This window comes from Falco rusticolus, chromosome 3, assembly GCF_015220075.1.
Source record: "Falco rusticolus isolate bFalRus1 chromosome 3, bFalRus1.pri, whole genome shotgun sequence".
Taxonomy (NCBI): Eukaryota; Metazoa; Chordata; class Aves; order Falconiformes; family Falconidae; genus Falco; species Falco rusticolus.
Window position 1 is genome coordinate 28963017 of NC_051189.1, and position 24878 is coordinate 28987894.

The window sequence follows — 24878 nt, forward strand, 5'->3', positions numbered from 1 at the left end:
CGGGCTGGCATCCATTTTGAGAAACTTATCTGGGGAACAGCATGGGAGCCAGAGAGCTTGTGAGAGCTTCTTTCACTGGGTGAGAGCTTCCTGGGTTCCCAAAAACGCTCATGTATCAGAGCTCACAGGAGCTGATCCAGATGCTCCGGGGTAGTTAAGCAAGAGATAGTAACTGCAGTCCGATACAGCCCAAGAACAGATGTATGCTGCAAGCTACACCTGATTCAACATGATGAACACAGACATACTGTCCAGCTGATGCACTATAACACAGGTTTAATTAGCCACAGTTTGATTATCTGGTGTTGACACAGTTTTTATGACTAACTCACCCTTGAGACACTCCGAATCTGGAAATCCCAACCACAGATAAAAATTTCCTTGCAGCTACATAAAGTCACAGTATTTTTCTGACAAACTTTGGCTGAGAGTTTTGAGCATTTTTAACTTATCGGGCTTGCAGTGCATTTTACAAGGAGAGTGAAGTCTTAAGGCATAAATCATTGACTTAAAGGAAAACAACTGTGTAACAATATTACAAGATACACAGAACAGGATGCACTTGGATTCCAGTTTCTGTTCATTGGCTCACCAGAGACAAGGATCATAAATCAGAAATAGAGAATGGAAATCAAAGAGAAGTAACAGGAAGTGTCAAAATGAAAACCTGGCAGAAATTACCAATAGGAGGAAAAGAAAAAAGACTCCAGATGTTTCGGTTTTTTTTAAAAAAAAAAAAAACCTGGGAAAAATTCAGTGAACAAAAGATCTACAAGCAGAAAAGAAAAAATGATAGCTTGGGTAGAGGGCTTCTCCTCTTTCTTTCTCACATACAAGCCAGGTCTAGTGAGGCAAGAAAATATGTATTTAAATAAGGGAGGTGAGGGTGGGGGGAAAGCCATATAAACATCACCTCCCCTCTTTTCTTCCCATGAAGCACAGCTCTGGAAACTCTGACCCTAGAAATATTTCAATTGGGCTCACAATTCAAATGGTTCATTAAATCCAGGATTATTACCACGAGAGAACTTGATCAGAGCAGCCAGGCTGCAACGTTTAAGGGGCTCCTTATTCACACATACCTACAGGCTGCAGCACTCGCAGCCACAGGGCGAGGAGCTGTGAATCCCAGCCCTGCGCAGCACCAAGCTTTTCCTCTGGGGCCATCTGCCGGCTTTTGTGCGGATGCTTCTCGGGATGTCTCTGGAACGATGATTGCTTTATCAGGTGCACCGAAGGTGAGCGATGCTGGAGCCATTTGGCATCATTTCTCATGGAGCTGTGGTCCAAGCTGTGCTGGAGGCTGCACCTTTCTGTCCCACGTGCTGCCTAACTCTGAACTGGCACACAAGTCTTAAAGTGGTCTTCTGAAGACTTAAAAAAAAAAACAAAACCAGCCCCACTTCCAATACTTACCTTGTGATCAGAGATATTCATCCTTCTGCATGTGTGCCATATTTAATCCCACAATGGCCCTAAACTTTAATATTTGTGGGGGTAAGATATTTTAAATCCTTCCTCCAAGCAAACAACTTCAACCAATGTGAACCTATTAACCTAAAACATTTACAAACAAAACTGTGAATGAGGGAATTAATTTGCAGACTGATACTTTGGAAGACAAAGCCATTAACTAATCCATATTAAATGTCTTAAAGAATCAAACTTAGCCAGTAGACTCCTGAATCAAGAATAGATTACATTTTATTTGTACATGATAATTTCAGGGTAATTTTACCAACTGGCATATATTTGTATTACACTGCTACTGAACTACTGTTTATCACTGTAAATTCGTTTTCAAGCTGCTTAACTCAAGAATGGCTAGAAGCTTAAGGCTACCGTTAAAAAAAACCCCAAACACCACCAAAACCGACCAGCCAACCCACACTGCCCCAGTCAAATCAAACACTTTTCTCCCTTCACCTCTCTAGCATACTTTACAAGTTTTATGGCTGTTTGAACAACATCCATAAACCATACTGCAACATGAAGAAAACTTCAATCCTAGCACATTCCATACAGAAATAATCTCATTTTTAAGAAACCAAAATATCCCCTATTATTAACAAAAAATGTATGCTGACCCACCAGCAGCAAATTGCATCTGAAAGGATTATTACCTTTCAAAAATATTTTTCTCTCTCAGACTACAGAGAGAGATTGCTATACTTTCCAATTTAAGAGCTCCAGTTGCTATAATTCAAGATCATGTAGCTGAGCTATATTTTATTTGCATTTCATTTAAGCACAGAGATGCTCCACCACAGTAAGTACCCTTCTGCTTTCTGTGCTAGTTTCTCTACTTAGCTCTGTTCCACTGCAGCCACACATATTCAGACACGAAGAATTGTGAGAAGCCAGTTGCCATATACACGGGTCCAGATCACATGCGGTTACCTATGTGTGAAAGTGCACTGGAAAGTTACAATCCATCTGACCAAAAGATTTCTGAAAGGACAATACAAAAATTTCTGTGTATTGTTACAGCATCCACTGCTCTGAGGTGAAAAATTAACCATATACTTCTTTACAGATACAGCAGACCCTGATAATGGATGCGTTACTGCTAGAGATCCTTAGCAATGCAGACATCAAAAGTAATACTAGGTCTGTTTATGCATTAGTTATTTTCATGAATAATGCTACAAAGCTTTTTAATTATTTCATAATCCTCAAGATGTTGTTTGGGCTCAGAACCACCTCAAATTTGAGACATATCAGAAAGGCCACAGAAGACAAAACAGGCATTCTTTGGTATTTTTGGTGTTCTACTGTGCTGCAATGATATTTAAACCTCAATATTAAGTCTTGCAAACCTGTACTGTAAAGATGCTGGAGTTCTTAACAAAACGAGTCCTTTTTTATCTGCTGGCTGCCTGTGTAACATATAAAGCAACCCTGTCAAGCTAACAAACCCCAGTGCTTCTCCACAGCCCGCAGCCAAGGAAAAATCCCCTCGAGTGACATATCCCAAGAGAGTTCTGGAGCAGTGGGAAGTAACATCTGGAAGAGCACCTGACCAAAGACCAAGAATGAGGTCTTCATGCTCCTCAGTTGTTTCTTTATCTGGAACATTCAGAGGGTCACCTTCTAGAGCCTTCCTGTTATCCTTTTTCTTCTTCTTCTCCTCTTTTAATTTCTGTACCTTGTGCTTGAATATGTCACAATGTTTGGGTTCCTGAGGACCACAGAAGAGTTTGTCTTTGCTTAGATGCAGCAAGTCATCTTCTGTTGGGATGCAAATCATGGCATGTAATTCAGGGTTCCCCTTTCTCAAGAGAGACAAGGTGACCCATACGAGAGCCCTTGGATAGCTCATCAAGATTGGCATAAAGACATCTTCAGTCATTTCCTTCTGTCCCAGTCGAGAAACAAGGCGGACACGCCGATCTTTTCCAGCAGTGGGATAGCACCAGGCTGATAACTGCATTAGTAGTTTTTCACTCCTATTAAAAATTTTTACAAACAAACATCAAGGATAGTTATTAACAAGTAGTACAACAGAAATCCAGCATCCCACATATTTACAAGAACACGATTAAAAAAAGCCCTAGGGCTTTTTGTAACCTTCCAAGCCAGTATTTGTATCACTTCTAGCACAAAAAGCACACGGGTGAGTGCAATTCATGTACAAGGCTATTTCTTCAGAAGGAGGTATTACTTGTTATAAACCCCCCAAATTTGTTGAATCACAAATGCTCTAAAACCTTCAGTGTCGTTAATGCAGCCCAGAACTGCCAGTGTTTTCTTCCCCTGACAACCACACAAAAATGAAAGACTGCATTCAAGCACTTAACAAACACTGTTGCTGCCCTCATGTGTTGCACTGGAATGCAGAGGATTCTCTATTTTCTTTATAGACCTTACTAAGCAGTGCAAGAACCACCTGTGATATTGTATTAGAAAAGAGAATGCAAGCTGATTTACACAGCAACAGTTTTAAAATCACAAACATGAGCTTCTAAAAGCTCCATCCACTTGGAAGCAGACAAAGTATATGTCAACTCCAAAACCACACTGAACTCAAATGCATTACATTTAAGATATTTACTTCATCTAGTCACAAAGTTTGCTGGGAAAACGCAGTAGAAGCACTTCCACTCAACAGCAATCTGTTTATTCTCCTCACTGTACTTGGATCAAATAGTTCTCTCATCCTAATAATCAAGGCTGAGCTCTTGCCTTCCCCAATTCAGTAACTCCCAATAAAGAAGTAACACCTCACATGCACGCATCACTTTGACATACCTGAGAACAATGAAGTCACTTGTCATAGTTTCATCTCTCTCACCAAAGTTTTGGGTGCCTGTAACATCCTCCGTCTTTAGCACCCCTTCGGAGCTTGTTACTTCCATAGTCTCTACCTCACCAGTCTCAGGGGACGCTTCTTTGAGTACTTCTGCTTCGGGGTCACAAAAGCTATGCCCTTCAGTTGCACAGCGCTCAGGGTGTGGGGAAGAAGGATGTAAAAGTTCTCCTGAAGCTTTCATTCTTCCTTCCCAGTTCTTTGTCAGCTGCCCCCAAGGACAGAAGAAAGGGGACAGAGTGCCCAGCTTGACATAATTTACCCTTTTTGCCGGTGGACGTCTAAACGATAAATCAAGTAGGTAAGAATATTTGTTTCATGGGCCTTTATTCAGTCCTTAGCATTTCAAAAGGTGGTCTGCTTTGTCCTGCTGGTCTAATAATGTTTTCTGTTTTCAAAACCAAGTACTTAGAACAGAAAGTTAACTGTGCGTTCCCTTTGTAATGTCATCAAACAAGAAGTTTAGTTATTCTTCTAGACAACACTGCTCTATTCCCGAGTACCATATCCTTTCAGCCATGCTGGGTATTTCTATCAACTGTGACTGCCACCACCACCTTTTCCCCTGAACTTCTCCTACGTGCCCCTCCTAGCAGGAAGGGGAACCAACACCAGCTGGTGCAGAGGACACTTCCAGCTACTACATGCTCATGGTTAAGAGTTCTGTGTTTATTGCAGTGAAAATGAAGGTAAACTTCAGAATACCTGGTATTTAAAAGCTGGACACTGAAATATACCTCTTCATTCACTTTATTCTTTAACATTTAGGACACACTTTGATATTCTGCCTCTGCCTTCTCCTACTTCTTCCCTCACTTACTGCTAGGGGAGCTTGAAATAGCTTTATTTTATTTTCATATACGCTTGTTATAGCCTCATAACTGAGCATACCTCTGGGAATAGGTTTTAGTTAATTTCTATGCCTTATTTAGCAGAGCTTTTCTGTTAAATATATCTAGGATTCTTTTCTTTTTTATACACTAGGATTTAAAACACTAGTGAAAGATCTCAAAAAAGTCCAAGTCTAAAGAAACACAAAAGGTAATTAAGGGAGTATTTTAAGCAGTACCCATTTTTTTTTTCTTTCTTGTAATCAATTTTTAAGTTAACATTACCGTTTGAATTTTTCAAGAAGACTGGTTTCCAGTTCTTTGGCAAACTGCATTCCTGCCTGGCAGTCTGGGAAATCATTTGGAGTGTGAGGTATTCTTTGATATTCAGAATGCTTTAAAGCCTCTTGCAAGCCACCAACTCGTACACCTCGATATATCTGTTATAAAAACCAAAACCCAAAAAAGCAGTGTTTGTACTGATTCCGGGTTCCTAACTGAAACAAAACATTAATGCTCCAGAAGCTACTGCCTTAGAAAATGGAAATCTGTCACTTTAGCTTTCATAACAATTACCTTAAGTATGGTTTTCAGAGTTCTAGATGCTCCTTTCAACAAAAATGTTAGTCATGCTCTTATATTTAATTCTGAAAAACCATCAACAGAACTGAAAAGAATTTCACAGGCTCTGTTCTCGTACATTGCCAAGAATGCTGTATTACTTCAAAGAAGTCACTGCCCAATTTATTTTAACTGTATATTAGGTATCACTGCAATTAATCCCCCTGCACACTCAAAAGCATAAATTTAAACTGCAAAAAAACATTAAAACTGCCATCTAAACATCCACAGCCAGATGCTCCAAACAGCACCGGAGGAACATTCAAGCCTAACTCAAACTTTGTGTTTCAAGCTTTCTCCCAAACCAGAAGCTATCAATTTGTTGACAGAGTGGTGGAGATAGCCAAGCTTGAAATGGATTAGCAGCAGGCACCAAATGGTTTCTCTTTAGAGGCATGTGCCTGTAGAAACACAAAACCGAAGAGCTATAGCATCAGTTTTCTCTCCTTACTCCCCACTCTGATTTCGTGCTTTAGACTGCCCTGTGGGCACAGTTACACCCAACAGAAGACAGGGAAAGCTATTATCTATTTTTAAGATTTTAAGACCGAGCCTCTGTCATCAACCAGTTCATACACCCTCTTCTAAAGTGAGATTTTAATCTTATAATTGCGCATTGGTTACACAATGTGAAGTACACTCTCTAAAAACTATTATTTTGAACCAAATTATATGATTTGTCATATTTACTTGCAATGTGCAATGAAAAAAACTTACAAAAGGAATCCAGAAAGCCATGCCCCAGCCCTTTGGGAGATAGATATCCCAGCCACTCCCCCATCCTGGTCGATCTTCTCCAGCCATTTTCCCTGGCTGCTGCACCAACAGTATAGGAATCTTAGATTCAGAAGGACCCAAATCAAGGTGTGATCCAGGTACCAGTAATTGAGCTCTCATATGGTTTAAATCCTGAGAAGGAGGAGACATTTCCCATAAGTTAGTAATCATTTCTCCCTCTTCCAGATACTATTCCAAGATACAGAGAAGAGGTAAGCTTATAAGTAGGAAAAATATACGAGTAACATGCTACATGTTTGAAATTACCTTCATCAAGACATGAAAAATGTGTTGGTTGTTTTTTTTTTTTTAAAAAAAAAAGGTATTAAGCACCCTTTTTCTCCCCTTCTTACTTGCACAGACCTTGATGGAGAGCAGGTACTGAAATTCAGAGCAAAAATATACAGCACAGATGAAGGAGGAAAAACAAGTATTGCAACTTGATATTTAGAGATTTGTGCACAAGACTAGACCGAACAGGTGCTTTCAGACAGTCTGTCAATACATGGAGAAAATCTGAACTACATCCAGGGAGATGAGAAGAACATTTGGTCACAAAACAGTTTCATACAAAGCATGCTGGCTCCAAGGCTTTGTCAATCACCACTTGTTTTATCTCATTGTACCGCATTAAGAATACATTTATAAAAAAACAGACCATCAGACTGCCTCTTTACACATCCCTTCTGCATCAGGTGTTTCATAAGGTAAACATTACCTTCCATGACAGCACGAAGAACACTGTCATAGACAAAAACTGCGCTAGTGTACTACTTTATACGTACTCTGCCTTTTTTACACTACATCAGCCTGTTTGAAAGAGCACAAAACTAATTTTCATAAAGAATAATTAGAGAGAAGTTTCTGCTATAAAAATATTTTCTCTTTTTTATTACAATAGTGCTGAAAGTTTATCATCTCTTGCAACTAAATCATCTTTTTACCCATGCATTTTATGGGTTGCTCCTCCATTGTCAACAGAAATGTCAAGATAGGAGATTTCAAACCTGTAACAGAACATTTAAAGCTCCCTACAAATTACAGGTTATTGCCCAGAACACCCACAACAGAGTGTGCTGCAGTTCAGAACCAGAGGGATTTATTCCCTTCCAGCTTCTGTGATTCTTTTGTCAGAATTATCCTGGCTATGACTGAGGAGTGAATGGCCACAGCCTCTCTGTGCCACTTCATCCCTTTTACCTGCTGCACGAGTCAAGGGGATGTAGGAAATCCAATTCCAAACCCTTCTGACAAATAAACATACAGCTATTTAGTCCCGTAGACAATCCAAAAAAGTTTTCTTTTAATTGAATCATGAAGAATAGCTGTGCAAGAACATTACACAAAGGCTACAGAATAACAACTCAGCAGCTGGATACTATGACATTAGGAAACTACTGCTTTTGGATTTATACAAGTTTCAAGAGTCCCATTCTATGGACTCTATGGACCATTAGCCATTTCCTTCATGGCAATCTACCTTCTTAGTTACCTGCTCTGAGATTTTATTTTCAGTGACGTTCTTACAGATGTCCTGGTCCCAGATAAAGCTGTGAGCACAGTCTACAGGTACACCCTCCAGGTACAGCTGCCTAACTTTATCATTATCTACAAAAGAAGAGAACCTTCAAACAAAATTCAAATATTTTTTGTGTCTTCAGAATCAAATTACCAAACCCACTCCATTACCGTAAGTACAACGAGCAGACAGCTAAGGAAACAGACTATTAAAAGCTTAACAAGGATCACTGCTTCTGGAGTATTTTGCTATCACATTTTCCAAATACAAAATATGAAAGACTTAGTGTTAGAAGCATTAACATGGTGTTCTCTTACAGACATTTCTTATTACAAATAACATCACGTTTGGCAATGTAAATTACATCTTTAGCAAGCCACCTTTAATATTCCGGCATTTGACCTTTCAGGCAGAGCACACAGCTCAACAGGTTTGGTAAAAATCAGAAAGAGCAGCATTAGACTGATATATTTCAGGCTTTGTAAGTAAACTTGTAAGAGAAGCAAGGACGACCTTTATGAAATATACATACAGGAAATATTTTTATGGATATGACTAGCATGCAACTACTCATTTAGCACTAGCTTCCCACTTGAGATCTTTCCAGGCTCTGTGCTTCAAGGAAGGGACTATTCTTTGCTTATGTCTACACAAACCAAAAGTTGCGTGCATTACTGAAGATAAGTAACACTTTAACACTGATTGTTGAAGTATGAAATAAATCTCTCTCATCTTCAGTTTGCAATCTAACCAAAGCAGAGAAAATGTATACCTGCCTTTGGTGATCTATCGATTAAAAGCCTTCTGTGTACAGTACGTAATGCATGCTGATCCATATTTTAAGTGAAATAATTCTTACTAATAAACAATACAGTGAACTGATTAATAGTTCTGCGATTAAAACTTACAGGGACTGCTGTTAATTCTGTGATCTATAAGTCTTACATATTAAAGGAACATAATGTGTTGGGGTTTGTTTTTTAAATCACTTCGTCTATCAAAAGAAGATTCAGCTGATTTTTCCAGTTAAAGTTGACAAAGACTTTAAGCACAGAACATAGGAATTATTCAGTAGTACTAACAATACAATAGGTACTGCTGAATATAATTGCAATAATTATTCATTTAAAAGCTATAATCTTCAATATGTCCCCATTACTAAGAGTTGCAAAATACTTCAAAAGAAATCTTAAATACAGCAGCACTCCCGACAGTTTGACAGTGCTATTAAGCTGATACTTGCTATACATTCTTGCTGATGAGTTACATTTACGTGAGAGGGAGAAAAACTATAAAGAAATTACCAGATTAGGGTGGCATAAAAACTATAAAGAAATTACCAGATTAGGGTGGCATTCCTTCAAATCAAGAACAATATAACTAAAAAGGAAATCCTGTCAATTCAGCTAGAAGAATTCCTTCTCAGACCAAAGATTTACGACAGGAACCCAAGCAAGAAACTAAGAGCTCAACACTTCTAGAGGCAAAGCACATTCTATCTGGAGATACAGCAAGTATCAATGCCTCAAAAGGAGGAGGAAAAAAAGACAGCAACAAAATCATGTAGTGGTGGCGGGGAATTCCTTCCTGACTCTTACAGATAACCAAGGCAGAAGGGCACACAATTACAAGCAAACATAAGGTTAAGGAAAGTGACTTTTCCATCTTCTGTGCAGAAAGCATTTGTGAACGCCAGAATCCCTTTATGTTAAAGTACTTAAATGTTCTAATTCCTTCAATGGTAAATTATTCACTGTAACTTTCTCTGATTGTTTTTTACCACTTCTTTCTATTACCACAGTTCAGATTGTCCTTGTCATATTCTTGGAGTTTTTTACAATTTCTATATTATATAATGGCATTAATATTTTTTTTTCCTCCACTTTAGAAAGCCCTTTTAAGTCAGCCTCTTTCCATCACCACAGTACATCCAATATCCCCCTCACTACCCTAAAATATACTTCTCTCACTTGGCATGTTCTTTCTCCTTGATCCTCACTGAACTTGGAGAATTAAATTTCTCTACTAAGCACACTATAACTCAACTCATAATCCCATATCTTCATACCAGTTCTCTTATTTCTTACCTCTCTTCTGTTTTCTTCAGCCCACCAAGATTGCTGGGGAAATAACCCTACTGATGAATAAGTTGCTGATGATAGCAGATGTTAGAGGTAGTATAGGAAATAGGGAGTTGGATTACTAAGCACACAAAGCTCAGGGACAATCAGCACATTACCTGTTTCTACTGGTGTTAATGGCTGGTGCTTAGACCATACAAGCAGCTAGAGGAAAGTTTTGTTCCATTTCAAGCTGTTCTGATTTGTGTAGCTGATTATCTTAACAGTCTTAGAAGACAGGCCTAAGAGCTAATAGTTCTTCTATTTGAAATTTTTCCCTCCCTCTGTGAGGGCATAGCAGAAAAACTAGAAATGTAAGCACTGCTCGTTCAGACCCCTATGTGTGTAGTGGCACGTGGTACCAGGACAACTGATGCAAGAGGCGTGTTCACAGGCAAGGATTCAGGCTGTGTGTCTGCAGAAGGAACTTGAGCTCACTTATCTTTCATGACACATTTTCCTTCTATGTTTCTCATACACTGATTGTTTAAAAGCTCTACCGTATTCCATGTTGAGTAGTTTTTAAAGCAGTGGAATTTGCATTCTCCCATAGAAGACAGGAAAAGCACATCAAAATGTTGAAAGTGTACTTTAAAATGGAGGAAAGAACAGAACTAATTTGCAGTCATGCAAGCACTGACTGCTTCTTGGGAGTCTTTACTTCCAGAAGGCATAAACCTGCTGAGAAGGCAGTGAAAAGTAATTTATTCACAAACTTTCCATCCCCCAGCCTGAAGAAATGAGGACAGTTCTTTGATTAAATCCCATCAGCACATGTCTGTAACACATGGCTTGCACACATGCATATATGCATTCAGAGTGAGAGTAACTGGAAGAGGCTGATATTACATTTCATTTGTTAGCATGTTACAGGGAAAAAAACTACACACGCATATCTTAGAACAGCATTTGGAAAAAAAGAAGGGATAAGGACAGATGCGTACCATTTCACACACTGCATGTATGACAATCCACAAGCAAAGACGTGGCTGTAACTTACCTAAACTATTCACTCATTTGACAAACATGCATCTTTAAGTTAGTAAAGATTTCCTAAGAAAATCAGTTCGCTTTCATACAACATTAAAGAACAAGAGAGGCTAAAGCACATATAGAATCTACTAACATACACAGTGCCATTTCAATCTTACTAATACTAATCCTAGTAGTATTTGAATGTCTAGGAAGCAAAAAGGTAGAAAAAGTGTGGAAAAACAGCAAAAGTTCCTTTTTATTGCTCAGTCAACACGTCATTAAGGCAAATGAATGATTACTAACATTTCTTAAATAAAGATCATCTCACTGTATGACGACATCTGAGTAATGCTATATCAAAACCAAGGCTCAGAAAGTTTTTGTAGTTCTATGGTTTGTAAAAAGATTTATTCTTACAGAAGGGGCAAATTAATACCACACAAATGGAATTACAGATCTTAGAGAAGTGTTCTTATTGGGTGGGTGTTACTGTGGAAATCTTGGTAATACTATTGCTGTAGTGATGTATACGATATGCCATGATTAAATTCCTTCCTTTTTTGGTTAAACAAATGGCCCTTCACAAAACTGAAGGACAGTCTCCATTCCTGGGTTACCCTTGACAAACGAACCAGTAAAATGAGAGGACAGAACCGATTGGAAAAATGCTGGCTAAAATACTAAATCAAACCAGAATAATCTTTGGGAACATGTTGCTTCTGATCAGATTCTTGTTGGCTATGTCCGTAATCTGTCTTCAAATGTGGCCAATAACAGGTCCTGGGGAAGCATACAACGCTAGAATCAGCATGTAGCATTGCGTTTCCTCACTCTGCCAGTTCCTAGCCACGTGTGGCTTACAGACTTCTTCAGAGGTGATTCTTTTGCACTGAGCAGCCTTCAAAATGTTGTTCAGATATTTAACTGATTTTTTTAACTCCTGCAAGCCTTCCAGGCAATCAAGGAGGCTTATAGGAAAAAGCAATAAATCGAAGTGGTGTATAGAGGCAGTAAAACATGCAACAAGACCCCACACTCCAAGATTACAAACTAAGCTGACAGAATACAGGAAGACCTTATAATAGGTCCTGAAACAGCGAATAGTGGAAAGAAAGTATAATGCTTGCATAAAGAGAACAGATTAGACATAAAATGCATTCTGCACAGTAACTCGTTGTGTCTAGGCTTCCTTTTATTTACACATATGGAATTTTACTTTTTCTTTCAAAACCACTGATAATTAAATGCACTTGAATGTCTTCCCCAACTAGAAAATTACAAAAGCATCTGAGCTTAATAATCTAACATGGATTAAATTTCTAGAAGTATTTTAAAAAAAAGTAACTTCTCTGCTTTTAACTACTTGAGCAAGGTGGCCTATTAAGGCAGAGATACAGCACAGGCAGTAGCTGTCACAGTCAACTATAAAATCAGGTTAAGAACAACAGTCTTTGGAGAGTAACAATAGCCTCCTGTCCTGGTTTCAGGTGGGACAGAGTTAATTTTCTTCTCAGTAGCTGGTGCCGTGCTGTGTTTTGGATTTGGTGGGAAAACAACGCTGATGGCACACTGATGGTTTTGGTTGTTGCTGGGTGATGTTTATATTAAGTCAAGGACTTTTCAGTTTCTGAGGCCCAGCCAGTGAGAAGGCTGGAATGGCACAAGAAATTAGGAGGGGACAGAACCAGGACAGCTGACTGAACTAGTCAAAGGGATATTCCATACCATATGTCATGCTGAGTCTATATAAGCTAGGGGAAGAAGGAAGTAGGGGACGTTCAGACTGATGGCGTTTGTCTGCCCAAGTAACTGTTATGCGTGATGGAGCCCTGCTCTCCTGGGGATGGCTGAACACCTGCCTGCCCATGGCAAGTGGTGAATGCATTCCTTGTTTTGCTTTGCTTGCGTGTGCGGCTTTTGCTTTACCTATTAAACTGTCTTTATCTCAACCCACCAATTTTCTCACTTTTACTCTTCCAATCCTCTCTCCCACCCCACCATGGGGGGAGTGAGCAAGCGGCTGCATGGTGCTTAGTCGCCAGCCAGAGTTAAACCATGACACCTCCCTTTCCAACTAACACCTAAGAATACTCAACAATGGAGACAGGAATGTGTCAGACCTCAGTCTTGAGTTCCTCAGGTTGGAGAGATGAGCTACCAAGTCACAGGATTCCCCCACTGCATGTGTAATGAGTACGCAGGAGATTGTGAATGATCCTGTAACTCTTCCTACACAGCATTAGGAAGTCACTCAAGTGGGCAAAGTAGAAAACAGCAGCCCTGCTGAACCATTAGTCCCTCCTGTTCTCTCTTTAACTGCTTCTATTCCCTTACCATGATGTCCTTTTGATTTTCTACTAGAAGACAGATGTATTCTCCGTCTTCTTTCATCTTTCTGCCTACTCAACTTATTTAGTACTGTTGTAACATCAAGTTCTTTAGCAGAACCTAAATTAGAAGGTATCACAGTTTACCTTTTCTTGCTAGCTGAGCAAGAACCTTCTCTCTCTCCTGAATAAAAGTCAGAGAGGACACAGAGTTTTAATTTCATGATGAAAACAAACAAACAAAAAAAAAACAATGCTCAGAAAGGAACCAGAAACCAACACCAGATGTTCTGAAAGTTTGTGGTTTAGATTTTTGCAAGTGAAGGGTAACACCAAGCAGAAAGACCTCAAAAGGCCATTTCTAGCCAGCTAAAGGAACACAGGCATAGGTATTTTCTTCCCCTTGACTTCCTCTCTTACATCATTACCTCTTCACCATGGCCCTCTTTCCTGAAGGATAACCAGCTCTGGCAGTGGGAGAGAAACTACTATGAGACATTTCCAATGCCTAGATGCCTTCCGCTGATCTTGCTTTCTTGAACACATCTTCACAGACATGACAAGCAGAATGAAGGGAGCTGAATTACTTCTTGTAGTTGCTAAGTCCTCTACCAACTCAAACCCGTATCTGTAAACAAGTGCTACATAGCTCACCTTACTTCTCAGCAGAAAGGAACCAAAGTAGAGGTCATGCATGCTGCAGAACTTCCAACAGGAACATTAATGATGATAAAGTTAGCTGAGCAGAACTAATTTACAGGAGAGAAAGGCTGTCTAGATACAGAGGGTAGATAGGAGGACGTAAGAAAATCCAAGTAACAGAGAGTTGTGCAGAGCTGAAAGACAGTAACTGAAATAGGTGTTCAACATGACTTAAGGAAAAAGGTAAGGCTAGATTATTCTAGTGTCTTGCAAACACACTATCAAGGAAATGAAGTATTTTCAAGTGTCTGGAACCTTCAACTTGTCCTATTTGCTACTGTTTGCTAACTGGCTATTATGTTTCTTGTATTAGGTGAAGCAGTCTGTGTCCAGTCAACCTAACTGTGTACAGTGCTGTGTAGGCGCTTCCAAACCCTACTGCATATATACTGCATATACTCTTGCACATTTTTCAAGGACATTCACATCCAACTGATTTTGAATTTTGCACTGAAACATTGTCTAAGTCAGCACTGAAATGAAAGTTTCAGAAGTCATGCACTTTTCATTCTTAACATAACCAGCATCTTGGCCACTTGAAACGCTAATCTTGAGATGCTAGTTTTTTTCAATGGAACCGCAACTTTCATCCTTGTAGGGCTATAAACCAGGAACAGCATCAGGAAGCCTGAACACCAAACAGAAACTTACGAAGTAGCTTTTAGCACCTGGTTGGCCTTGCCAGGATTCGAACCTGGATCATCTGTATGGTCAGACAGAGGCTTCCACTGAGCACAAGACCAGCTTTGGTGCATGTCCCTCCCTCAAAATTGCAGTTCTAAAACCTATGCAACTTTTAAGCTGTTTCTGTTCTGCCAGGGGCTGTGGAAAGGGGAAGGAAACATTCTGAAAGCAAACTGTAGAGGAAAACAGCAAGACACAATCAGGAGATGACAGTAAATGAAAAAAAAAAAAAAAAAAAGTGTTGAGAGCAACTGCATCTCTTGCCTTTGGCAGTTCCAGGAGAAGCATAATATAAGCAAGGCATTTTACCTTGGTATTTTTCAAAGTCTGGCACAGCTTTTGTCTTCTTTTTTGGCAAATTGACTCGAGGATCTCCAACAGTGAGGCCCAGTATTGTACCTGGTGGCATTTCTGATGGTGAACTTATCCCTTTAAAAATACACAGATGAACATTGCCATGAAACTACATCTTTTCTGCACCATTTTGTGCATTTTTGCCTGCAGGATGTGATACCACTATAAGCCAGAGAAGCAATCCAGAGTACTCAAATTAACGTGCTTTGAAAACTCACCAATGCTTGTTAAGTGTCCAATAACAAAAGACAACAATAGCAGTGTAAGACTTAGTTTGCAATTACATTTGTGCTTAGCATAGAAGGGAGATCACTCTCACAACTTACATACTCAATTCATTCTTTGCATTTGGTAAATATCTTAAAGAGCCATCTCTTAAAGAACAACCAACCTTTGTCTTACAGTTGTCTTCTAAAGAAATGAAATTGAAAAATGTTTTTGAAGTTTTACCTCATCTCTACTTAACTGCCTCACATTGGATAGCTCAAGTATAGTGTGAGATCTACCAAAGCCAGCTCCTTACCTGCTTCAGCACTAGAAAGTGAGAAGATGTTGTTAACTTTATGGTATTTTACAACTCAGCCAAATAAACAACTATTTATTAGAAACAAAAATATAAAGCAAGGTGTAACACTTTTACTTTGGGTAGGAGCCTACCATTTTATCTGTGGAGGTATGGTACAACTTATTGCCTTAATTTGGTGTGTACGGGGGGAGAGAGTGTGAGTGTATCTCAGACTGTATCCCTCCAGCAATCTCAAATCTAAGTTCATGAAGATAAGAAACAAGATTCAGTTTATACATTGAGAGTTTGGACTACACAGAGGATTAAAATTCCCTTTAAAAAACTTAATGTAACACCTCCTGAGTCTTTGATGTGCCACAGTAATTACCTAAGCACATGCTCAACGGCATCACTCTCTTGATCAAGAAAAAAATAAGCATTTCCAAACTGAAGTCAATTTATTAGTATGCCAGTTTTGACTACTGGAGTTTAAGAGTTTCCCTTTCCTCCCATAGCACCCATATGCCCAAATACCTTCTAATAGCTCAAAGATAGCACTTTGACATTGATGAAGCGATACTTTTTCAGAGTCCTTGCAGTTTTCTACCCACCAGTTATTCAGTCCTGTCTCTGAATCTGCCATCTCCTGGAAAACAACACAACTAATTAAACTCAAGTGGTTATTCAGTATTTGCTACCAGTATGAATTCACTCTCATTTTGCCTTAACCACTATGCTTGCTTTCTTCCTCTTCAAGTTTCAAACCAAAATTTTTTTTCCTGATGCGGTCTATTCCTATACTCCACTTTACAGTAATCCCCAATAAGCTGTTCAGTTTAACCTGTGTTCCAAAAATTAACAAAGCAATCCACAATGCTTCCTAATTCTGTCATTAATTATTTCCTACAAAAAGCCAGAGATTTCATGGCCTCGTCATCTTTGGTGCAAGTAACAAAAAAACCCCCATTAAAATCACAGTGATGCTACCTGTCAAGAGGTGGACAAAATACTAAATCCTGGAGAAACTGCACATTTGACTGAAAATGCAGAAGTTTTCTATACCTTACGTGTCTCTTCCTTTAGCTCTAGGTGCTCTAGCCCTTTGCTTAGAGATATGACCTATGGTTTATCAAAGAGAATATAAATTATTCTGGACCTCTCAGCAGAATACGTCACTACAGCACAAACTACACAGCCCTACTCAACAGCACCATTGTTTCTATTTTCTTCCTATCCTGGCTTAAAATCCAGATAGGGGTTCTTCCCAAGATTAGCATTAGTCAAGAGGTTCAATATAGAGAAGCTAACAGAGTAGAAATACATAGGTTAGACTTTATAATAAGGAAGGCCAGATAGTTTATAATTCCTTCTAGCAACAAAAAGCTTGCACATTCTAGAAACCTTATCAAAATTACAGTAATATCCAAACTGCCAATTTCCTTACTGTTTGGAGAGAAGCAGCTTTCAAGGTCTCTGTAAGGACAGAGTGTGATAATGGGCCAATCAGCCGATATCTGAGAATCTCCATGGTTCTGTCACTGAAACAGAAGAAAATTTCAGGTGAATTTGCAATCATACAACATACAATATTTTTCCCCAGTACTGCTAAGCCAGAATTCAGCTATATTAAGTGGTTAAAGGTCATGGTTTCTGACTCTACTATAAACAAACCTGATCACAATGCCAGTAGTCTGTGAGATCCAAGAGTAGGACTGGAATGCATCTCTAGTGCCATCACCAATTATTTTTTTCACTGGCACAGCTTTTTCTCCTTCTTTATCCTCCATCTTCCTTTTCTTGCCAAGGCAAGGAACAATATCTGTTTGTTTTTGCTCTTGAATTGATGTTGTAACAGGCTCAGGAATATAGATTTCCTCAGGCTCTGAACACTGAAATATTGTTTTTAACTCTCTCAATATGCCCTTAAGAAACATGAAAAGTTTGGATTATGATAATAAGCAGTGCATTGCAAAGCTTAAATACAGTTTTAAGAATTACACTCTACTATTTTATTTTCCTATATGAATTTAAGGGAATAAACTTCATTCTGCTGGAGTCCAGGGCTGGCTAGCAAGAGCTGAAAGTAATACTGAATGTTGCTAGGAATTTATTCTCGCTCAAATTAATGTAAGAAAAATTGCTACTACCCAAAATTTTACTTTTTTTTTTATTTTTATATTTTTAAAGTTCATAGCTAAGTACCAGATCAGGATTATCTGTGATGAGACTAAACTTAACCTGTTGGGTGTGCCAGTAGGAAGGATGCGAATCAAGCAACAACATATTACAAATGTATCCTTAAGCAAGTGACACTAGAAAACATTTAACAAGCTCAAACACTAAAAAATTCTCAGAGGCATGCACCTTCTGTACAAGCTTTATAAAAACAAGCTGTAGAATATAAATATTGTTAGAGTGGAAACAGTCTTCCAACTTCCAGTTCCTAAAGCCAAGTATCATACCCAGCTCTTCCACACTTTTCAGAAGGTATCTTCAGTATTATGTATTGTACATTTTTAAAGAAATCAGAGTTAAACTATACAGAAAAAAATACCTGTTTGAGAGCTGGATGTACCCAGATCCACAACTGTCTGTTTTCAGACCCATCCCTGGGTTTCCAAATGAATGTAACAGGACCAAGCATACCCTCAGGATAACGATCTGCTTGGTAAAGATTCAGGGAACCCTCAAATCTTCCAGATAGACAACTAGCCTCTTCAAATGTTAATCCTAAAGAAGAAGATACTTATTGAAAAACAAAAAAATCTCCTGCTTAAAAGAAAAAAAAAAGAAATTAATTCTGCTAATCCTGTATCACAATTAGTTTATTAACAAGCAACTGAAAATCAGAATGTCTGGTCCTAGTACGAGACATTTTAGTTATGTTTTTCAACCAAAATCACAGCCCAGTATCAACTGTTACTACTATTGAGATTGGCTGGGTATTAAAAAAAGGAAAAAGATGGGTCATCCTTTAGTCTATTCAGTATCTTAACTTAATTTTGAACTACATAAATCTTACCTGTCTCAATGCTACATATTCGAGCAAGTGGCTTCAGAAGCTCATTCTCTTTACCAGTCAACTCCAGGCAACAATAATATGATAGGTCCTGAAACAATAGGATAGCGGTAAAGTGAGAATAACTCTTGAAAGTGACGCTGGCAAGGAAGGACCAGACAGAGCTTCACAATTTACCCCAAAATACTCATTTTTTATTCACTAAAATTCATCTCAAAGAGAAATGAGTTTTCTTTTTTAACTTAAAATCTCTAGTTATAGAAGGGCTGTCAGGCATTCCTCTCATTTGACAGCCAACCTGCCTCTCAAACCAACAGACCAAGAAGGCCATGGAACAAAGCCCCTGTCTTCACTAGCATCCTGCTCATGAAGACGATGCAGGGATTCTCTTCACCCCTTAGCTCTTGAGAAGACTGAAACTGTCATATTTCAGTCATAGTTACCATAAAACTCTTTTAATGGTTCATCTCCTTCCCTCTGATACTCACCACCCTTCATCACAATTATGAAATCACTCCTTTCGTACTTAGCAGTTACTAACAGCTGACACAAAAGTACTTCAAAGAGACAGAAATACTCCTTATAACTGAATAGTTGATTACTGCACCTTGGCAAAATAACAAAGAAAACTGACGTAAAAATAACAAAGAAAATAGACTGGTACCTGAAGAAGGCAGTGTTTTGCCATGGCACGGTAACAAGCCCTGTAGCTCTTCTCCGTAGGGCTATTTCCTAAACAGTATCCCCATTTCTTTGCCATATGAAATCTCTTTGCATGCCAAATATGGGTCTCCAGCCAAATATTCTTTCTTTGCCTGCGATTAAACTCTGCTACCAAATTTATGTGGCGCCTTCTAGCTTTGCGGCATTTAGTCTTTGACTGTTCTTTTTTCTGATGTACAGCTTTCTCTGCCTGTTTTTAAAAGAGAGGATATCGAAGTAAACCTCAAAAGGACAAACTTCTGCAGAAGAAAAATGCTGACATATATAAGCATACAGGAAGCACTAGCATTAAGTTATACTTTATTCTGATGTTAGTTCTCCATAATTCTTGAGGCTAACTAACATTCTGGAACTTTATACACAAGCCCCATCCACACAAGTGCATCAAGGTTTTACTGGAACCCATAGGTAAACCAAAATCCCCACACATTCAGAAACCTACTAGTGAACAGTAAGATCTGCTACTTCCTGTGTGAAGGTTTTGCCCAACATCAATATATCCACATGATCAAATGAATATGACATTAGGAACACCACGAGATTTGAGCTGGTACAGAAGCAGTATGGACTCTCAGACTGTCAGGTAGGACTCTAAGGGTTCTACAACGTGTAGAAAGCGAACAAGAAAGGACTGTGGTGATGTCTTGACCAAATTCTTGACAAATACCCAGTTAAGGTCTGAATTATTATGGGTGAGTGCATGGCTAGAGAGGAAGGCTCAACTGTCTCAATGTTTGATTTGTCTTTTTGTGAAGAGAAGTGGTAGAAATAAACAGGGACTATAAAACATAAAAAAATTCTTAGGGTGTCCTTTGTAAGCTCACCAAGGAAGAGCTGACAATAAACCCCTCCTGCAGTGGACCCTTTTATCATCACTACTCTAATAACTTCTTAAGACATCCAATAAGCACAAATCCAGGTGTTAGTGACATCTACTTGAGCTACCATCTAAAACTGAGGTGTTCCTGCATTTTGAATCCAAATGTCAGTCAAAGTTTGAGAACCTGTAGGGAAGTTTTGCAGATAAACTCAGGTCTGAACATTAATAAATGTACAGCTGAACACTATGCCTTAGCTATGCTCACTATATAGTTTATCAAACACTATAAAACGCACTTATACCTCTTTCCTGGCAATCTCTTGGAGCCGTCTGGGTAGGCGTTTAATATTGTGACTCATAGCTCGCCTTCGCATGTGCCTAGGTAGAGTCTGGAAAACTAGAGAGTTTGAAGACTTCTGTGCAACTGCTTTCAACATGGCATTGATCTCAGCAGCACGAGCTTGAGCAAAGGTAGAAACTGGAATGAAAAGAACTGCATTAGAGCATGACAAACGGCAAAAATCAAAGGGGAACACTGCACGTAAATTACTGAATTCCAGTAGAGTATTCCTAGTACATCGGTCTCATAAGTTTTTGAGATAAAAGTAAATACTGTATACTGTTATTAAAGAAAATTCAATTCTTTAGATATTCTGAAGCTTACAGATATGGTGAAGCAAATACTTATAAATGAATGAATTCAAAAGCCATGATATAACCAACAATTTACGCAAATAATGCAAAATTAATGCAAATAAAACTATTAGCATTAAGTACTTCTTGATGAAATTAGAGCAGCGATCTTTCAGATGGTATTCAGAGAGCTGAAAAAAAATCTGCATGGAAAAAAAGGGAAGCAGTAATCATATTACAGACTGTTTTAAAATGATCAAATAAAATCCAGAGGTTGGTCTTGTTTTCTGCTTATGGAAGCGTATCTACTATCACAGTAACACCACACTTCGGAAAGCTAGTCTGCTCTCCTAAATAAATGTTCTGTTAGATGAAAAGTTGTCTTTAGCTCACATCACGGGGAAAAACAGTTTCACTAGCTGTATTAAAAGCACATGGCTGTCAGTTCTCATTTTGCTGGCAAAGAGAAACCAAAATGCACATTCCTCATTACAATTAAATACAACTTTTCAACCCAGAGGTCTGAAAGGACTCATTAAACAACAGCTGGTCATTCATTCCAGTATACAACTACTACTGTATTTTGGAGAAAATTACGAAAAACAGAAGAACATAGCATCAGTTCTAATTTTTGCTCCTGAACAAAAACAAAGATAGACAGCAAACAATCACCTGCAAGTTGCCCGGGACATAAAAATCATGACATTTTTCTTATATACTAACCTGTTATGTATTTTGGCATTTCCTCAGAAATACTCTGACGTCCTCCTTGCCATCCCCCGCTTCCTCTGCCTCTCTCTCCTCTGTTTTGTCCTTTTGCAAAATATTGGTCTTTCCTGTAAGAAGGCCCAGATGACTGATTCAAAAATTTCTGCTGATGATACTGCTGCTCTGAACAAACATCTCCTGCAGGGTTTAGAGATAAAAAGAGTTAATAGAAATGCAAAGCAGTCTGAGTAACTGATAACACAGTTTCTCCTCGTAAGATTGCATTGCACATTCCTCCTCTTTTATATATATATACCTATATATATACCTGCAAAAGTAATCAGAAGAATTAAGTTTTTTTATACGAAGAAATAAAATTTTTGCACTGTCCTGCAGCAAGCCTAAAGTAGACTAAATAACTTTTGTACATTCTGAAAATGGTATCCAATCCAGACTTTGTCTTCAATACTCCATCAGATCCAATAGGAAAGATCTGACTAAAATCTTTGTCTATGCAATAAATAAATAAATAAATAAATAAAGTCTATGCAATATCAGTAGTGATTTTTACTACTGTCTAGTCAGAATTTTAGCACTAAACAAGAAAAGTTTGTATTTTACCCTCTTGCCCCTTGATTTTTTCCCCCTAAGCAAATGTATTCTTGTCTCACTTACATGTATTTCTGTTACAGCAATAAATAAGGTAATCATGATACATGTATGTTGGTGCAGTAAGTTACTTTTCTGGTACAAGCATTTAAATCAATATTGAAATTAAATAAAGTCTACAGTAAGCTTCCTAAGGTATAGGAATACTTTTCAAGAGTGATAAGCACCCAACAATACTTCAAGTTTAAGAGGGCCTACAACTCCATACTTAAAGATCTGTTTATATTCAACCTATTCAGTTCAGTCTTCCTTAGGGTTTCTAGTACAACTTCAGATACAGTTCTCAGGCAGCTCCTGCTGGACAACTGGACTAGAAAGGGCCCAGCCAGCCACTCCCACCACTCCACCTGCATCATGACGAGTGCTTGCGGGAACATGAGGCCATACAGTTCAGGGAGCTTCTCTAGTGAAAATCAACCTGCATGTCCAGAGAAATGGGGCAACAGATTAAAAAAAAAATCAGTTTTCAGGTTGATGAGCTTCTTAAACAAGCCTATCCCATTGTCCCAAAAATGCTACCATTGGCATGAGGAACAGCCAGGAGCAAATCTACCTCCTGCAGCATCAATTGATGTGAATTTAAAATGGCAAAGAACCTCCTTTTTCCATTTCAAATAAGCATAAAGCTTAAGTTTTATGTTCAGCAGCAATGCTGTTGCAGCCTTGACGCAACCACACATCATGCAGAACTGCACTAATTCAGATGAAAAAATAGTTTTTACATGGAATAACTCTCTGATCTGGGTTCTCCACATGGCTGAGAGGAGCGCTGTCTGGACAGCGAGGTAAAGGTGAGAAGGAAATAGCTGGGAGAGAGGGATGGATGCTGCCTCAGTAAGCAAATCTGTGTAGACCTACAGCCCAACTCAACTGTGCAAGGGTAACTGGACAGCAATTAACTCATACCACAAACACACTCTTTCACTATCAAGTTTGCCTAAGAATGGAGGAGCTAAACATTTTAATCAGAAGATGGAAGAGTTTCAAAGGACAGTGACTGACTTATTACCTAAAGAAAAATTAAATTATTTCAGGTACTATGTAGATCCATTGTTTTCTAACTCCTATTTATACTTTTTTTCTTTCCTATGAAACAGCCCTATAAAACCGAGATACTGACTAACACTACAAAAGAATGTTATATGGATGAAAATGCATGCTATTTAACAGGACAGAAAAGCATAACCATGTAATCTTAGAAGTTCCTTGTTACAAATAAAGGTAGAAAAAATGTGTTTAATCTGGCAGTACTCTGGTAATGATATTCCAAAATCTTCAGACAGGGCTGTCTATAATTTGCTACGTCATTCTGTCTGCCTAGGAACTCTTCAATCACCTAAACACGCAGTGACACTTAAGCATTTTTTTGTTCAACCACAAAGATGCAATTTGTCAGCTTCTGAAGGCCTCACAGTAACAGGCCCTGCTCTTATGTATGCTTTTATTTTCCCCCCAGAAATAACATAGGTAACAAAATAAAAAAATGAAACTGGGGAGAGGCTGGGGAGGGGGGGGTGAAATCAAAGTCCGCCTGTAGCACACAAGATGCAGGTCAATGAAAAAAGCATCTGGCATACAGGTTGACGGATTCTTTCAGTCTTAAAGGTCACCTGCGTACAAAATGCTCCAGCAATGACCTAGCAACACTGCCATTTTAGGGAAACGCCTTGCTGCCTCCTGCCAATACTCTCCTATAGATACAGAAGCCACAAGCCCCAGAAGGCAAATTGGCTGGGCATGCTGATCGGATGGAAAACCAGCACATTTATCATAGGGCCAGCAGGCTAAACCAGCTCCTCCTGGGGCTCCTAGGTCTGACAGAAAGAGAAGAGAGATCATTGGATGTGGTAAAACGCCTAAATTAATTTTAAGACTAGAAACCCCAGCGGGTGGGTAGGGATTTGTCGTGTAATCAAAGGGGTGATTGCAGAGAAGCGCACGCTGACGAGATGCAGGGCAGAACCAGGGCTAAAGCACCCAACGGCTGGGGACGAGGCCCCGGGGCTGAGGAGACAGGGACACCCACCCCGAGGGGAAGGGGGGATGGCACCCAGCCCGGGGCGCGGGGGGGGGGGGGGGGGCGGGGGGGGGGACCCAGCCCCGGGGGGGGACGGGACGGGGAGACCCAGCCGCGGGGAGCGGGGGGACACCCAGCCCCGGGGGGGTGCACCCCCTCGGCTGTCACCCACCCCGTCCCTGGGTAGGGGGAACCCCCTCCCCAGCCGTACCTGGAGGTGGGCAGGCTCTGCCCCCGCCGCCGCCGGGGCAGGGTCCCGGCTCTGCGGGAAGGGTGACGCTGGCCGGCTGGTTCCTCATCTTCTTGGCCCGCTTCTTCTCCCGCGCCCCAGACATCTCCGGCAGGGCCCGGGGGGCGCGGGGAGAGGAGGCTCACAGCAACCCACCCCTAGGCGGGCCTGAGCACGCCCGGCGAGGGCTGCCAAGCCTCTCCGCAGCGGAGGAGAGCCGGGGAAAGGCTGGCGGTGCAGCCGCGGCCAAAGCGGGAACGGGAGCAGTCCCCGGCCCCGCAGCCACCCGCGGCGCGGCCCCCACCGGCTACACGCGGCCGCCCGAAACCCCGCAGCG

General features: G+C 39.8%; 1 protein-coding gene across 2 annotated transcripts; it reads right to left on the reverse strand.

Annotated features, from left to right (window-relative positions):
* Positions 1-1679: 1679 nt before the first annotated feature.
* Positions 1680-24862, reverse strand: POP1 (POP1 homolog, ribonuclease P/MRP subunit). 2 transcript variants are annotated; one of them, XM_037380761.1, is made up of 15 exons: positions 24524-24862; positions 21642-21824; positions 20588-20763; positions 19407-19655; positions 18746-18833; positions 18278-18453; positions 17395-17612; positions 17168-17261; positions 16258-16369; positions 15174-15293; positions 8030-8145; positions 6478-6669; positions 5425-5579; positions 4252-4590; positions 1680-3449 (listed from the first exon to the last, which is right to left on the reverse strand). In XM_037380761.1, exons 1-15 carry the CDS (start codon positions 24645-24647, stop codon positions 2792-2794), a joined length of 3000 nt encoding a protein of 999 aa, XP_037236658.1. In that variant the 5' UTR covers positions 24648-24862; the 3' UTR covers positions 1680-2791. The 2 variants fall into 2 exon arrangements, with proteins under 2 accessions (XP_037236658.1, XP_037236657.1); XM_037380760.1 differs by having other exon boundaries at positions 17395-17645.
* Positions 24863-24878: the final 16 nt, after the last annotated feature.